The sequence below is a fragment of the Hemitrygon akajei genome, chromosome 3, assembly GCF_048418815.1.
Source record: "Hemitrygon akajei chromosome 3, sHemAka1.3, whole genome shotgun sequence".
Lineage (NCBI taxonomy): Eukaryota > Metazoa > Chordata > Chondrichthyes > Myliobatiformes > Dasyatidae > Hemitrygon > Hemitrygon akajei.
In genome coordinates this window covers 64,140,652-64,159,441 of record NC_133126.1, presented here as the reverse complement: position 1 = coordinate 64,159,441, position 18,790 = coordinate 64,140,652, and the positions used below count along the sequence as shown (strand labels likewise).

Here is an 18,790-nt window from a genome sequence, read left to right as displayed (position 1 = left end):
AGGACTAGGGGGCATAATCTTAAAATAAGGGGATGCCGTTCCAGGACTGAGATGCGGAGAAATTTCTTCACTCAGAGGATAGTGGGGCTGTGGAATTTACTGCCCCAGAGAGCTGTGGAAGCTACTACACTCAATAAATTCAAAACGGAGATAGACATTTTCCTGGATAAAAATGGCATTAGGGGATACGGTGAGCGAGCAGTTAAGTGGACATGAGGCTAGGTTTAGATCAGCCATGTGATCTCCTGGACCAGTTTTCGATAGCCTGGATGGGTCGGAGAGGAATTTTCCAGATTTTTTTCTCCTCAATTGGCAACTCGTTTTTTTTTCCCCGGGTGATCACATGGGTTTGGGCGGGATGAATAATAAAATAAAATGGGCGGCATGGTGCCCTGTTGGTTGGCACTGTTGCCTTGTGGGATTCGGTGAAAACTAGAGTTAAGATTGGATCAGCCATGATCTTGTTGAATGGCGGAGCAGGCTTGAGGGGCCGATTGGCCTACTCCTGCTCCTATCTCTTATGTTCTTATGTTCTCCTTCTACCTTAGGCCACGAACTTATCAATCACCCTCATATATGACTTGAAAGTCTCCCGCAATGAACTATTTCATTTAACAAAACTCATCTCTGAACTGAACCCACGAGATATAACAAAAACTGTTAGATTGTTGTAATGTGCCATTCTTCCTTCCATTGACCAGGAATCAGTGGATGAGTATTACTTTCCTTCATTTCCATCTACGTGGTTTTGAAAGCACCTGCACGGTGATGTACAAGAGTAAATGCAAGAAAATTCTGCTGTATATTTCTGTGCAGCACCAACATGGAAATCAGAACTTAAGCTGATAATATTGGAGCAAATTAATAGGGTTTAACCCAAATCCCATTAACCTATAGCTACAAGTGTTGATGATCCAAAAGGTAATCCCTTCAAATTGTATTTTACATGCAAATTAAAAATATATATGCAGTCCCCGCGTTATGAACGAGTTCCGTTCCTGAGTCCGTCTTTAAGTCGGATTTATACGCAAGTTGGAACAGGTACATCCAGTATTACTTAGCATCAGTTAGTCAAACATTTATCTTAGTATATAGTATATATTTTATCTTTCTATGCATATAAAACACTTAAGAAACATATGTATTTCAATAATTAAACCACTGCGTTGCTTAGTAATAATTGTAGCTTTTATCGGGGCAGGGCCTTCCACATGCTCCATTATTCTCACTTTATCCTTTAAAATTGTTCCAATCATTGAATGACTGTAGCCTAATGCTTTTCCAATGACCGATGGTGTTTCACCTCTTTCCAACTGCTTTATTATTTCCACTTTACTTTCAATCGTGATCATTAATATAATAGGCTTTACGGCAGGCCGTTCATTAGTACGAGCTGTTCATAAGTTGGATGTTCGTAACTCGGGGACTGCCTGTATATGAAGTTTCTCCATCTTTCAAAATTGAGTGGAACAGAATTATCTTTTGTCTGGAGGGGGTGCAGGAAAGGGAAAGCCAACTCAAACAAAAAAAAAATCCACAAGTATGCTATCATTTACCTTTGCATCCCAGTTTTTATTCAGGTAATAAATACACGTCACACAACGTCCATCACCTGTCGGGTTATCAACATGTCGAACATATCCTGTTCCATTCCCTGGGTAGCAGGCCACCATTGCCTGAAAATAAAGAAAAATAATAATTGCAACCATTTTCATTAACCCAAATCATTGATTAGGTTTAGGTTAATAGATAACAATGTCCAATGATAATGCAAAGCATTCAGTAGCATAGTTATCATGTGGCTGAACCAATGCAGAGGACTGGAATAATAATCTGGAATCACTACTTCAAGTACCACTAGAATTGCTAGAGGAAGAAATTCAATCAATTAAATCTATAATAAAAAGTTGGCACTATAAACTACTAGATTATCATAAACAGCCACTGGATTTACTGACGCTTTTTGGAGATACTTACAATGCTTTTTCAGAAACAAGATGTGCACTTGACTTTTACCTGTTCTCTCAAATGATCTAGCAAGCCATTCAATTCAGAACAGGCAATTAATCTTAGACTTGCCAGGACCTACACATCATGTGAATAGAAAAAGGACGAAATCTGTTCTAATGGATTCAATTTTTAAGTATTTTGTTCATAAGACCATACGTTTTCTTTAATAGGATGAGGAGAGGTAGATTTCAATTGCTTCTAGTTTTCGCTTTAAGTGTCCACCTTTGCTGCCACAATGTCCATACGAGGATCAAAAAAAAGAGGTGGATCTGTTCCTGTACCTGTCCTTGCATCCTCTACCTCAAGGTGCTCTACTTTCCAAATGCCACAGGGTCATAAACTATTGTTTTAAGAGTGCTTAGTTCAACTAACTACTATTCCCCACCCCCACTGTCCAACCACAATGATGCCGATAGATCTGCTCTCTTAAGGACTGCTACAGGAATTCATTTTTCCCCATTCAGCAATGCTTCCTTGGTTGGGACCTATGGCCTTAGTGCAAATTAGAATTGAAGTTGCAGTATTGATATCAAATGTGGATTGCACAATAACTAAAATCGATGTTTTATGCCAGTTGTCTGTGCTTATGTGTGCATATCTGCAGAGGAACAGCCAATTTCTAAGCTGCTTTGATGGTGTGCATGGTAGGAAATGCCAATTGATTTTACACTTCATTTAAGCAGTGTAACACAAAGAACAAGTGTGACATGGTTAAATTTCTAGGTCTAAATTAACTTGACCGTTTTGTGTTTGCTTCCTGGAGATGCTGTTTGGAACAATAGGAATAATTTCTCTTGAAGGGAGAAATGTGCAGTCTTGTGTTCCTAGCAGGAGTGTATCAGGATAAAACAGCCAGGTCAAAGTAATGGTAATAGAGTACAGAAATGAATGCTGAAATATAGCTCATTTTAAAATAAAATTTAGATGTTTACTATAATTGGAAATGAAATTTCATTATTACATTACTCTAAGATTTGAAGCAAAAAAAGATAATACTTCTCTCCAGCATAGATGTCAACATGGCAAATCAAGCCTCACTTAAATAACCCATCTCAGACTGGTCATCGGATGAATTGGCAGAGTTAAAAATTTTCTTCATTGCATAGTAGAAATTGATTTGCAACAAATGAATATTGTTTCAAAGATAATTTGAAATGCAATTCTCATTTCCTGCAACTGCTAAGTTCCACTTGCCTATGTATACTGAAGAACAAGACCATTCAATTGGAATGTGATTTTTTTTAAATGAGCAAGTGGCAAGTCATTGAACATCTGCTTTAGACCTGAATATTTAGGCAGATCATTCCTAACTCTAGCAATCCCTGAAGGTAGTCTATTCACTAGCTTTAAAACCATTGTTTTGATGCAAGAATACAAACATATTTAATGCCTTGGATGCTTTGATTTAACAGGTTTTAGAAGGGTACAACATTTTGCACAGCTAAGTTTATTTTAAACTGCTTATAAGTACAATATGTATCCTTCTTTGAGTTTCAGGTATAATTCTATCCAATTTATTCTTATGCACCCTCTAGTAACAAGATTGGGATTGGAATTGTCTACCTAGCCTTCTTTATGTAGTTTGTAGCACAAAGATTTAAAATAATTTGTAGACTAAACACTGTGTCAATAGTTGATCTCAAGCAATGTTGAAGTAGTATTGGAAATTGCAACCACAATTAAGAGAATATGTTTTATCGCATAGGTAAACTGAAAACAGTCAATTTTAAATTATATTTCTGCTTTTCCAGACTAAGCAGAGGCAAATCCCATCTCACAGATCACAAAGCCTGGTAGAGGTAGGACAAGACATAACTTGATTTATATACAGCACACATTAAAAGATTGTAGTTTATTTTCACTGTCAACATGGTGATGCTTGGCTATCCATCAATTGTTGTTAATCAATAGTATTTATACATTAAGAAACTATTTGTCAGAAAGCAACTAGCAAAAATATTACAGAAATTTTGATAGTATTTGATACCTCAAACTAAGATTATGAAAGTCACATAAAATTGCTTTTAAATGCTATCTAATTATTCTACAAGATAGTTTGCTTGCTGTTCCAAGTGAGTTGTAAGATTATCTCAAGCTATCATAAAACATTCTGTACTTCCTGTAATTAGGTTCTGCACCAAGATTGGGGGGGTGGGGTGGGGGGGGGGTGCGGTGTGTGTGTGTGTGTGTGTGTGTGTGTGTGTGTGTGTGTGTGTGTGTGTGTGTGTGTGTGTGTGTGTGTGTGTGTGTGTGTGTGTGTGTGTGTGTGTGTGTGTGTGTGTGTGTGTGTTCGTGTTTGAATCAAATCTCTCATAAAGAATTGCTTCTGTTTATTGCCAAGTAAGCAAAATAAAATGAGGTCAACTTACACACCTCATAGATCTGCAAATATTTCATGCCTTAAGTGTATATTGAAGGACGTGCTAACAGTCATGAACTGAAAGCCACAGCAGTTGCAAACTATTGATTTCATTCCAATAATTTATATTACAGCTTGGTGTTGCAAAGACAGACAGCACAGTTCAGAGACCAAAACATTACCTTTTTATTCAATTTTACTGATCTTGCTTTGAGGTGGCTAGCATTCTAATACAAGAAGAAGCACTAAGCTACAAGAGAAGCACTCAGAACTAACTACCTGCTTGATATGATCTGACAAGATTGCTATTTACTTTGTAATCAAATGGCTTCAACTAACAGCTACTAAGCCATTATTCCATTTCGATATGATCCTTCCGGATCAATATTTATGCGTAACAAAAAATTTATGACAAAATTATTTTAACTCGTTTCAGTATGCCAGAATCAGCTAACACAGTTTTCAAATAAAAGATGAGATCTTGTCACAATATAATATAGTGGACTCTGGTTAATTGGGATACATCAAGACCAAGACATTTTGCCCCAATTATGTGGTTAAATAGCCAAAGTTTCATGTTAAAGAGGTAGAAAAAATACAAACTACCATTTAACTGAGTAACAAATTGTGTACTTAAATGAAATACAGAACAAACTAGAACATATCGATACTACTGTACTACTAAACTGTGTATAAGCTCCTAATAGCTATCGATGGAGGAATTCATCCAATGTATGCTGCCATGTTCTTTTGATTGATTGTAAATGAACAAAATCAGCGCAGCCACCTAATGCAGATAATGGACTACCCACATACAATGCTTTCAATAATTGCATCCTCCAAATTTTCATTTTCATTTTAACATTCAAGACGATTGTTGATACTTTCAAATTCTTCATAGTTCCTAAAGTGTTGAAGTAACGAAATCACTTCATTTTCACTTGTGACATTTTCTGCTTGAAACTGCTGTGGGCAAAACAGTTCTGAATTGTCTTGCTGCTCATTTCTCGTCAACTATCAGCGACAAAAATCACTGCTTTTTGAACACAAACATGCAACTTACACTATTTAAAAACTGTTCGGTCCAAGCGTGGTGTATTATCTAACAGCCACGCAAGTGGATGCACTGACGCTAATCAGAAACTGTTCAGCAACAGTTTCCTTTCCCAATTAAGCAGCATAACATCCCAAATATATGAAGGGAATCCCAGCTACTTTCTCGATATTTTTTGTTCTTTAGGAGTTTTCTCAAATAAGCGGCACCCTGATTAACCAATGGCCCCATTATCTGGAATCCACTGTATTTGTACTCCCTAATATAGAAGCACTATTAACAATGCAGAGAAACATTAGATTCAAATTCCAAACCAAAAAGGTGCAAGTATACAGTACTATGTTACTTGCTTCATGACCTAATGGCCTAATAAAAAGGGGGTGGGGATGGGGGCGGGGGCGTCAAACCTATAGCATAGATGTTGAAGATGGTACTGCATAAAATTTGTTGGCAAACAGCTTATAGTGGCGCCCCTTGATTCTTTAAAACACACACCAATAACAAAAAGATGCATAATAATCTTTACTGCCAAATGAAACAGCAAATATTTTACAACCCAAGAGCAGTAAGATGTTTTCACAGGAATCATCTCAAACAAGCTTGGCACCACCTATACCGTTGCAAGAACATGTGATATTGGATAATATCTTTTGAAATCCCTGCAAATCTGGTGTACACATCAGTATTTGGATAGTATTTGGTTACAAGAGCAATACCAATTAGAAATGTTATTTTCAATTGTCCCTTAAAGCATTAATATCAATAATTTTTGAATAGCTTTTCTAAAATGCTCCATTTAAATCCATCTCATTTATAATTTTATTACTAGTAAAACAAAAAATATAGACATACAGTAAATAAGCAACAGGATTCATCCTTCTTCCTTAACAAAACAGTCCATAATTATTTTTACTAATTCATTAACCAATGATAATCTCTGCTGATTAAATGATAAAACCTGCAGGGGATTTTAAACTCAGCCAGCTCCATCCTAGGCACAACCCTCCCCACCATAGAGGACATCTTCAAAAGGCAATGGCTCAAGAAGGTGACATCCATCATTAAGAACCACCATCCAGGATACGCTCTCTTCTTGTTACTATCATCAGGGAGCAGGTGGAGGGGCCTAAAGACACATACACGATGTTTTAGAAACAGTGAATCCCCTCTGCCTTTGGAATTCTGAACAGACCATAAACACTACCTTACTTTTTGTTCTCTTTTTGCACTACTTTTTTTCTTTTTCTTATTGTAACGTAGCAATTTTTTTAATATTGCACTGCACTATTGCCACAATACAAAAAATTTCATGTCAGTGATAATAAACCTCATTGATTGAAAATTACAATGGCACATGAGAAATTTTTTAAAGAAGATTATTGCCCATTTGAACACACTCTCAAAAAGATTCACCAGCCCTGGTGTACTGCTTTAATTTGGCAACCAAATTGTAGCATTAATATGGTTTAGCAAATAATCTTGCAATTAAAAAAGCCACTATCAGTAAAATGTAATCATTTAACTATCACATTTGGTTTTTAAGAAAGCTATCTTATTTACTATCCTCCTTTTCCATTCAGACCCAAGATTTACAGTGGCATACAAAAGTTTGGGCAACCCTGGTCAAAATTTCTGTTACCTTGAATAGTTAAGTGAGTAGAAGATGAACTGATCTCCAAAAGTCATAAAGTTAAAGATGAAACATTCTTTTCAACATTTTAAGCAAGATTAGTGTATTATTTTTGTTTTGTACAATTTTAGAGTGGGAAATAAAAGGAAAGGAGCACCATGCAAAATTCTGGGCACCCCAAGAGATTTGAGTTCTCAGATAACTTTTACCAAGGTCTCAGACCTTAATTAGCTTGTTAGGGCTATGGCTTGTTCACAGTCATCATTAGGAAAGGCCAGGTGATGCAAATTTCAAAGCTTTATAAATACCCTGACTCCTCAAACCTTGTCCCAACAATCAGTAGCCATGGGCTCCTCCAAGCAGCTGCCTAACACTCTGAAAATTAAAATAAATGATGCCCACAAAGCAGGAGAAGGCGATAAGAAGATAACACAGCGTTTTCAGGTAGCTGTTTCCTCAGTTCATAATGTAATTAAGAAATGGCAGTTAACAGGAACGGTGGAGTTCAGGTTGAGGTCTGGAAGGCCAAGAAAACTTCCCAAGAGAACGGCTCGTAGGATTGCTAGGAAGGCAAATCAAAACCCCCGTTTAACTGCAAAAGACCTTCAGGAAGATTTAGCAGACTCTGGAGTGGTGCTGCACTGTTCTACTGTGCAGCGACACCTGCACAAATATGACCTTCATGGAAGTATCTCAGAAGAAAAGCTTTCCTGCATCCTCACCACAAAATTCTGCATCAGAAGTTTGCAAAGGAACATCTAAACAAGCCTTATGCATTTTGGAAATAAGTCCTGTGGACTGATGAAGTTAAAATATAACTTTTTGGCCGCAATAAGCAAAGGTATGTTTGGAGAAAAAAGGGTGCAGAATTTCATGAAAAGAACACCTCTCCAACTGTTAAGCACAGGGGTGGATCGATCATGCTTTGGGTTTGTGTTGCAGCCAGTAGCATGGGGAATATTTCACTGGTAGAGGGAAGAATGAATTCAATTAAATACCAGCAAATTCTGGAAGCAAACATCACACCGTCTGTAAAACAGCTGAAGATGAAAAGAGGATGGCTTCTACAACAGGATAATGATCTTAAACACACCTCAAAATTCACAATGGACTACCTCAAGAGGCACGAGCTGAAGGTTTTCCCATGCCCCGATCTAAACATCATTGAAAATCTGTGGATAGACCTCAAAAGAGCAGTGCATGCAAGACGGCCCAAAAATCTCATAGAACTAGAAGCCTTTTGCAAGGAAGAATGGGCAAAAATCCCCCAAACAAGAATTGGAAGACTCTTAGCTGGCTACAGAAAGTGTTTACAAGCTGTGATACTTGCCAAAGGGGGTGTTACTAAGTACTGACCATGCAGGGTGCCCAAACTTTTGCTTCAGGCCCTTTTCCATTTCAAAACTGTAAAAGATGGAAATAAAAAAGTAATCTTGCTTAAAATATTAAAGAAATGCGTCATCTTTAAATTTATGCCTTTTGGAAATCAGGTCATCTTTTACTTGCTTAGCTATTCACAGTAACAGAAATTTTGACCAGGGGTGCCCAAACTTTTGCATGCCACTGTATGTATCCATTCACATACTACGACTGGGCAATATAATTGGCTTGCCAGTGATCCACATATTCCACCAATGAAAAGAGGAGAATGCATAATATTGCACTAGCTTCCTACCCGCTATCCACTTTACTTCCTTATATAGCAAAGAGGCAGGCTAAAATAAATTGGGGATGAAAAGGCTAAAATTCTTAATGAGAAAAAGAATGCTGACTAAATAGTAACTAAAGCAGAGATGGTAAGGGTTACAGATGGGTGAACTTCACTGGCAGCATATCCTAGAAAGGCTGGTCATACTTAAGAGTGCACAAGTCACCTGGAGAAGATGATTTGCATCCCTTCTCACTAAAGAAAATGAGGATAAAGATCTTACAGTCTTCTTTGGACTTGGAAAAGATGCCAAAAGATCAGAAAGTCACAAATATGAAATCTTATAGTTCAACAAGAGGAATACAAAGCAATTCCTCATTACTACAGAGTGGTCAGTTTAAAAATAAATGTTCTACAAACCTCTGAAGACTATGATTCTGTGCATTGGTACCTCCATACCAGACAGTGATGCAACCTGTCAGAATGTTCTTCAAGGTTCATCTGTAAAAATTTGCTGGAGTATTTAGTGACAAAACAAATCTTCTTAAAGTCTTAATGATCTTAAAATCTTAGAAGTATATAAAACTACACAAATCCTTAACACCTTATAACAGCTTCTACTGCAAACTCCATGCTGCCAGAGAAGCCAAAAATTTCTAGGAAAAAAATATAGAGCAAGAGCTCAACAATGAGACCTAATGAGCATTAAAATGGTACTGGTGAGAGGTGATGCCCAGTCAGCCTGAGAATAAAACATGAATTACTTGGGTACAAACCTAAAACAAAGTACAACTAGATGGCTGAAAGTATCTAGAAGGATTAATTTTGTGCCCTTGTATGCTGTTGGAATACAATTATCTGACTGTAATTTGCAACCTGTTATCTACAATGTAATCATGAACAGTAATGTTTGGGAGCAGGATAGCTGTTTCCTGCAAAGTTTGGCTCCCAGCCAAATGCTTGATGGTTTAATGACAGTGCTACGTGCAGAACGTGTACACGTTGATAGTCAAACTCCAGTGAAATAAGTTATTGTGCAAGGAAACACCTCAATCACATCAGAACGTGATAGCGCAGTGTTGCAAATAAAAGTCTTTATTTTGGGATTAGCTAAGAGTAATTTTAAAACCTTAGAAGTGAAATCAAGGAAGCCGTTTGCCTTAAACCCTACCTCTCCTTTCCCAAACCAATCTACATACTGTAATACGTACATAGTTTTAAATTTATTTTTGAGGCCTAACATTCTATGTTTTGAAACACAAAGGAAAATTGGGCTTTAGCACTATTTGATGACTAACTAATTTAAATGAAAAAACGGGTACAGTGGGTCTGTAACATCCTAAATAATGCCTCAAAGGAGTGTAATGTCATGTAGATGATTGATCCAATTCTCTCCTTGCACCACTGCTGAAAATTAATAATTTGACAAATAAAATGCCCAATCTTGCTTATTATTTACTTATCCTTTGTGGAGCTACCACTATCAATGCACTATCCAAGTCTCAGTAAGTAGGCAGGTTAGTACAAGCCTAATCTACACAACAGCTGAATAAACCTACAGGCAGTCAAACTACTGACATTCCTAAACTTATAAAAATATCAAAGGGGGCTGAATGGCCTGTTCTTGTGCTGTACTCTTCTATGTTCTAAAAAAGATCAATGAACAGATTAAAAACACTAATTAACAAAACTCAATTTAAAATGTAGATTAACCAGTACTATTCTGCAGCCGTTCCCCTCCACCAAAAGGGATGAACTTCTTATTAGGTCTAAGTTGGTACATGTTCAGTTTGCCAATTCCATTGCATTAATGCAAGGAAACACAATTCCAATGGCTCACAATGGACAAGATCACCAAGAATGAGGAAAATACGTGCTCAATGTTGTCCTCATCCTGATTACCTTCTTCGTGTGTGGCTGTATCAGTCAGTGTGTGGACTCAAGATAAATTGGCACCTAGAGTGGCTATATTCTGAGGTTCCACCTGTCGCTGGTATTGTGGAACACTGGCCTTGCCCCTCTACCAAGTCATGTCCCAATCAGTTGGATGTTGTTCTATACTGTTAGATTAGGTAAATTTGATTTGAAAACAAAAGAATGCAAACAAACATACCACAATGCAAACCTGTAGAAAAAAATGTAGTCTCCTCTCAAGAACGACTGTACAAAAAAAATTAATTAAAATGTCAATATAAGAGATATGAAAGGTTGGAAACCATGGCTTTTCATTGTGACACTAACAGGTTTACATGCGGCATAAGATTATGAAACACAAAATAACCAATTATTTCACATATTGTCTCTACACAAGCTCGTCGATAGTTAAAACAGTTATATAGCTTTGAGTGAGCAGATAATATAGAATAAGATACTGTAAAATGCTGACAATTGCGAGATTTCGTAAGCTCAGCCAGAATCCACCAGGAAGATCACAACTCAGCTGCAACCAGAATATACAGGTCCTTTAATTATTTGCTTAACTGACAAGGATAATTCATCTTCTTACCTTCTAATGCTAAATATGATGATGGAATGGTGTGGTGTGTGTGGAGGGATAGATTCCCACTTTCGATCCATATGTTCCAATTCCAACCCTCAAGTACCATTACAGAATGGCAATCCTGGTCTCAAGAAAATGTTACTGGTGCAAAAGAGTGGAAGAAAGATTCTCCTTGGCTCCATCCAAACTTAATACCATTTAGAATAAGTTGTGTTGCTTTTCCTTGGAGCGAGACTGGTTAGGCTGAAGACCCAAAACTTGAGGGCACACATTTAATAAAAAAGACAAAAGGTTTAAATAGAATCTGACAAAGAGCTTTTTCCACCCAGGTGTTTAGAACATATCGCTTATGTGGTGGTGGAGGCAGGTACTTTCAATAGATTTAAGTAGCATTTGGTCAAATTCTTGATTAACCAATGTATAGACCACAAACTAAGACAGGGAGGATATTATTTAATGGCTGCTATGGTCACAAAGGGCTGAAAGACCTACTTTTGTGCTGTACAGCACTATAAATAAATTCTGGAGCCGCTGCCGCCTTCTTCTGTTGTTTTATGGCAGTTGGCAACCAGCTTTAAGGTGCATTACTGCCATCTACTAGACTGGAGTGTGGATCGTTTGATAAACAGGAGGAATGAAAAGAATTACATTCCCTAAATTCTATATAATAAACCAGAGTCTTTCAGATACTTCATGATATAGGACTGTATTTCTCTTGAACTCCCACCTAAAATGTCTTCTATACCCACAGCAATTTTTTTTGTTTATCTGAAGCGCTCCTATCACCATCAAGTGTAGTGTAATTCCGGAGCCTTGTGACAAGAGGGCCATGGCTACTCTGAAGTGTCTTTATTAAGACCATAAGACTTTAAGACAGAAGCAGAATTAGACTGTTATGCTCATAGAGTCTGCTCCACTATTTCATCATGGCTGATCCAATTTTCCTCTCAGCCCCAATCTCCTGCCTTCTCCCCATAGTTTTTCATGCCTGACCAACTAAGAATCTATCTAACTCTGCCTTAAATAAACATAAAGACTTCAGCTCCACAGCTGCCTGTGGCAGAGAATTAAACAGATTTACCACTCTCTGGCTAAAGAAATTCCTCCTCAACTCTGTTCCAAAAGACACCCCTCTATTCTGGAGGTTCTGGTCTTAAACTCTTCCATCACAGGAAACATCCTCTCCACATCGACTCTGTGAAGGCCTTTCACCATTCGATAACTTTCAATGAGGTCACCCCTCATTCTTCTGAATTCTAGTGAATACAGGCCCAGAGGCATCAAACACTCTTCATATGACAAGCCATTCAACCCTGGAATCATTTTCATGACCCTCAATTGAACCCTCTCCAATTTCTAAGATAAGGAGCCCAAAAATTGCTCACAATACTCCGTGAGGTATCACTAGTGCTTTATAGAATCTCAAGATTATATCCTTGCTTTTATATTCTAGACCTCTTGAAATGAATATTAATGTCGCATTTGCTTCCTAACCACAGACTCGACCTGCAAATTAACCTTTAGAGAATCCTGCACAAGGATTCCCTTTGCGCCTCCATTGTTTGTATTTCTCTCCATTTAGAAAATACTCAATCCTTTCATTTCTTCTACCAAAGTGCAAGACCATACACAATATAGCAATCTTATAAACATGCCCTCCAAATCACAAATAGCCCCATGCATCTCCCATATAATTGCAGTACAAGTACTAACCTATCACATATTCCAAGGACAGTGTGATTTTGATCATGTTTAAATTATTAAACAAGATTGAAGTTTAAGAGAAAATAGACATGTTAAGTAGATTTAACACCATCCTTGATATACATTCTGCTCGCAACTTAATGCTCTATTGTCCAAACTGGCTAAAATACCTTACTGTATAATATTCACATCCATTTTAGATTATCCAGCTGGGAAAATGTTTCTTTAAAAAGATAGGAACAGGTCAGAGGTATTTATTGAAATCAAGTGTGAAGGATACCAATAAGGGCAAATCAGGAACAACGATGACATGAAAACACTATCTCCATTATCTTACACACTGCAGGAATCTTAATGATCTCATCATTTAGTTTTTTATTGAGATAATATGAGAGAACCGTACCTTCTTTAAATGTACTTACTGCCACTTACAATGACTTCTTCTAAACTGATTGCTTATATGATTCTATCTGCTAGGTGCATGCACCAGTCAATCCTTCTTCCATTATAACCCAAATGCTGGTATCTCCTTTTAAAAATGCATACGTCTTAAGAGATTGTACATGGATTCCTAAAGTTCATCTTTATTATTCTCAAAGAAAAACTGGCCTATATAGTATATCCCAGTCAGAATAATTAAGGGTATCAGAACTGGAAAGTTAGAGACTATGTACAAGTTGATGATCTGTCAGCACATTTGCTTCTCCCAGTATAGTTTTAATTAACTTTCTGTTCAGGGTTGTATGAAGGTCTCAAATCACTCCTACAAGTTCTCTTGCTCTTCTTCTCTACTATAATTTGAGTAATAAGAGGAAAACAAAGGTCTTTCAGTGTTTAATGATACCAACAGCTTGCATCATGTACCTTTGCTCAAAACTTCCCAAACAGCAACACAGACATAAACCAAAATAGATTTGGATAACAAGTATGTGTGTAGTATCCTATAACAAAGGACCCTAATTATCAATTTGCATGTAGTACATTTAAAAGAGCATCAGAAGGATTCTGAGAGCAGTTAAAGGCACTGCAGTCTATAACGACTACTAATTGAGTTATCATAATAAAAGCACCAATGTCTTCTTGAATGGATAGAATATGGGATAGTATAGCAGAGGGACAGGCCCTTGTTCCATAATGCTGTACCAGGCATGACAACAAATTAAATTAATCCCTTCAGCCTGCAAGTGACACACATCTCTGCATTTTGCATAAAAGCCCCTTGAACAATGTTATAATTACTCAGAAGTATTGGATACCCAATTAGAAAGGACATCCTGGTTTGGTTGCATCAGGCATCTGCAGACAACTACCATACATGTTTTCTCATCTAGTACTGGGAACATGGAGTCAACTTAAAAAAAAGTGGTCACATACACTCATGGCTAGCCAGAGATGTTGTGGCACCTGAACTGGACTTCAAGGTGAGTGGTCCTGGGTTCAAATCCGGCCAGCTGTTTGCAAGATTTTTGTCCATGCTGAGTTGAGTCTCAAGGTAGCAACTCAGCCTCATAAAAGACAGACAAAAATGGTAGATGGAGCTTAACCCAGATAAATGTGAGGTGTATCACAGTAGGGCAACTGGAAGGCAACAGTACACTATTAAGGGCAAAGATCCTTAACAGTTTTGCTGAGCAGAGAGATCTTGGGAGCCAAGTTCATAGTTCATTGAAAGTGGTTACTTGGGACGATTAAGCAGCTAAGGCGGCTTATGGAGGCATTGAGTTCAAAGTTCAAGAAGTTATATTGCAACTTTATAAAATTCTGGTTAGGCTGCCTCCAGATGTATTGTGTACAATTCTGATTCCTCCCACCCCAATAGTAAGGATATTGAAGCTTTGGAGAGGGTGCAGAACAGATTTAGCAGGATGCTGCCTGGTTGAGAAGGCACATATTATCACGACAGACTGGATAAACTTAGGTTGTTTTCTCTGGAGCACCAGAGGCTGAGGGGAGATCTGATACAGGTTTACAAGATTATGAGAGGCATAGATGAAGCGGACAGGGTTCGCAGGGTTGAAATGTCTATTACCAGGGGGTACGCACTGACGGTGAGAGGGGTAGGTTCATGGGGGGATGTGAAGGGTAATTTTTTTTTATTCAAAGTTGCGGATGCCTGGAATGCGCTGCCTGGTACAGTGGTAGAGACAAATACATAAGAGGCTTTCAGGAGATGTTTGGATAGGCACATGGATATAAGGAAGGTGGTGGGACATGGACGTGATGTAGGTAGGAGGGATTAGTGTTTGGGAGCTTTTGATTTGCTTTTTAACTGGTTTGACAGCACACTGTGAACTGGATGGCTTATTCCTGTGCTGTGCTGGTCTATATTCTATAAATACAAAACTATGAGGGGTTTAGGAAGGTTTGACTGCAAAAAAAGTATTCCCTTGTTAGAGGTGAATCAAACTAGAGGATGCAGATTCAGAGTATAGGATAAAAGATTTTGGGGGGGAAATTGGAGAGTGTCTTTTTTCACCCAGTGAATGGTGAGAAGCTAGAATGTGCTAGCAGAGAAAGTAATAAAAGCAAAGACACTAATAGCATTTAAGAAGTGCAAGTTAAGCACAGAATCACTTAGGCATAGAAGGCTAGGAACCAGGTCCAGGAAGAGGGGATCAATATAGATGGGTGCCTAATGAACAGAATAGGAACCCTACTTCTGTTCCTATTATATTCGTATCATTTAATACTATAATGACTGATCCATGTTAACATCAACTTGTCTTCTGCATCACCTCTTCATACTCTCCTATTCTGTGATCTATTAAGTGTTTATCCAACTCCACTTTAAATACTTCTAACGATCCAGCTTTCATCCAGGGCAGAGAATTCCAGACATTCACTGCCCTCTGAGAAGAAGTTACCCTGTATCTCAATTTTAAATGACTGGCCTCTTATTTTGTAGTTATATGTAGAGTACGATGAGACCCAAAGCTCCACTGAGCGTGAATACCTATAGGAGAAAGTGATGCAAGAGAACAACAGAACTTGCTAGAAAGATGTACCAGCTAAAGATTGTTTAATTTCCCAAGCAGAGGAGGGGAGTCATTCGTGGAATGCCAAGGATATCCTCAAAAAGTGACATTTCATATGGAATATGCTAAATCACAGACCTCCACGTAAGAGAAGTGATCACTACCAAACAAGTACATTATATCACTTCAAGAAGAATTTCTTGGAGCCCTAGCTGAGATATTTGCAATATCATCTGTAGCAAATGTTACGCCTTTATTTAAAGAGGGATGCAAACAAAAAACTGAGATATATAGACCAGCAAGGCTAACATCTGGTCCAGTGAAGGTTCGTGGGAATGATCTCAAGAATGAAAGGGTTAACTTATGAGGAGCATTTGATTGTTCTAGGCCTGTACTCACAGAGGTTTAGAAGAATGAAGGGGGATCTTACAGAAACCTATTGAATATTTAAAGGCCTAGATTGAGTGGATGTGGAGGGTGTGTTTCCTATAGTGGGGGAATATGGGACCAGAGAGTACAGCCTCAAAACACAACTGATGTAATCATTGCTTTTGAAAAGAAAGGAGGAAGAATTTCTTTAGCCAGAGAGTGATGAATATGTGGTGGGAAAGTCATTGAGTATGTTTAAAGTGGAGATTGATAGGTTCTTTATTAGTAAGAGTTTCAAAGGTTATGGGAGAAGGAAGAATGGGGTTGAGGTGCTGATTATATAGAGGAATCTTGGGGTCCAAGTCCACAGTCCCCTGAAAGTAGCCACACAAGTCAGCAGAGTGATAAAGATAGTGCATGACATTTATTAGACAGGGTACTAAATTCAAGAGTCAGGATGTTGTGTTGTATCTTTATAAACCTCTAGTTAGGCTAAACCTCAAGTATTGCATTAATTTCTGGATGCCCTGTTATAGGAAAGATGAATGAATGAATGATCTTTATTGTCATTATACATAGATACATTGAAACTCTGTTTGGCTTCCTCTCAGGCAATTAAATAAAGCGGTGGATAAAAACAAGACAGTAATGGAACAAACAAACACAAGGAAATCTGCAGATGCTGGAAATTCAAACAACACACACAAAATGCTGGTGGAACACAGCAGGCCAGGCAGCATCTATAAGGAGAAGCACTGTCGATGTTTCGGGCCAAGACCCTTCGTCAGGACTAACCGAAAGGTAAGATTAGTCCTGATGAAGGGTCTCGGCCCAAAACGTCGACAATGCTTCTCCTTATAGATGCTGCCTGGCCTGCTGTGTTCCACCAGCATTTTGTGTGTGATGTTTCAGTAACAGAAAAACAGTATTAAATAGATAAGTAGCAGAAAATAATTTGCAGCAGCACCAGAATATCACAGTAATGCACAAAGTGCCATTAATGCAAGTATTTGAGTCCTTGTGTGCGCATGTGTGTGCTCACAGTTTCAGTCATTTTTCTGTGGGAGTGGTGTGATGGAGGCCGCAGCTCTGGGGTAGAAGCTGTTCCTCAGTCTATTTGTTCTGGCTTTTAGTGTCCTGAACCTTTTGCTGGACGGCAGTGGGTCAAGCAGGGAGTGTCCGGGATGTGTGGTGTCTCTGGTTATGCTGATTGCTTTCCTCCTGAGTCTGCTGGAATAGATGGTGTCCAGTCCTGGGAGCTCCATCCTGACAATTCGCTGGGACGCCTTCACCACGCGATGCAGGTTTTGTCACTCAGCAGCTGTGCAGCTAGCATACCATACTATGGCGCCGTTGGTCAGGATGGTTTCAATTGTGCTTCTATAGAAGATGTAGAGATTATGGAGGGGGTACGGAAGTTATTTACTACAAAGCCGCTTACATAGAGGGCATGTGCTGCAAGGAAAGTCTGGACAAACTAGGCTTGTTTTCTCTTGAGCAGCAGTAGCTGAGTAACCCAATAGAACTTTATAAAGTTATGAGAGGCATAGATAGGCTAGTCAGCAGTCACTTTTCCCCCTGGATCAAAATATCTTAATATATGCACTTAAGGTGAGAGAGGCAAGTACAAAGGAGATATGTGGCAAATTTATTTATTTTTCCCCCACACAACAGAGGGAGATTGGGAGACTGCTTTGTCGAGCATCTCAGCTCCATCTGCAAAAAGCAGAATTTCTCTGTGGCCAACCATTTAAATTCCTATTCCCATTCTGACATGTCAGTTCATAGTCTCCTCTTCTGCCACAATGAGGCTACTCTCAAGTTGTAAGAACTACACCTCATATTCTCTCTAGGTAGTATCCAACCTGATGGCATGAACACCAAGGTCTCCAAATTCTGATAGTTTTCTCCTGCCCCTTTGCTCTTCTTTATTTCCCTACTCTGGCCTCTTCTCAACAGCATACCATCTCACCCAGCTGCCCCTCCTCCTTCCCTTTCTCCCATGATCTGCTCCCCTCTCCTATCAGATTCCTACTTTTCCAGACCTTTACCATTTCTACTTATCACCTCCCAGCTTCTTAATTCATTCCCCCACCCCCAACCACCTGGCTTCATCTATCACCTAGTTTTTCCTCTTTCCCCTCACCGCACCTTCTTATTCTGGCATCTTCCCCCTTCCTTTGCAGTCCTCATGAAGGTCTTGGCCAGAAATGTTGACTATGTTCATTTCCATAGATGCTGCCTGATCTGATGAGTTCCTCCAGCAGTGTGTTTATTGCTCTGTATTGTTCTAACTCAGTTCTGGACGTTTGTGCAGATGATCTCCCTTTGTATCATGGAAAATCCCAATACAGGCCCAGCCTATAATGTTACTACAGTTACTTACCTCTCTCACCTTAAATGTATGCCTGCAGTTATCCACGTCAAATGTCTCACCATCAAAAAATTGAAAAAGACTGTTTCCTTGTAGGACTTCAATGCTTAGCTTAGATGGTAGAATTGAATTAAAATCTTCCTCAATATTATTTTGCAATTTCATAT

General features: G+C 38.5%; 1 protein-coding gene across 4 annotated transcripts in view; it reads right to left on the bottom strand.

The window, feature by feature from the left end:
• egln3 (egl-9 family hypoxia-inducible factor 3) overlaps positions 1 to 18,790 on the bottom strand; it is a 45,289-nt gene that overhangs the window by 11,701 nt on the left and 14,798 nt on the right. For 3 of the 4 annotated variants that reach the window (XR_012098252.1, XM_073040031.1, XM_073040032.1), the window contains exon 2: positions 1,557 to 1,676. Coding sequence is in view for 2 of the 4 variants with exons in the window: in XM_073040031.1 (XP_072896132.1) it covers positions 1,557 to 1,676 (120 nt within the window). In the remaining 2 variants the exon portion in view is untranslated. Of the gene's footprint in view, positions 1 to 1,556; positions 1,677 to 18,790 lie in introns of those variants that run through there. The other variant, XR_012098251.1, reaches the window with a different exon arrangement.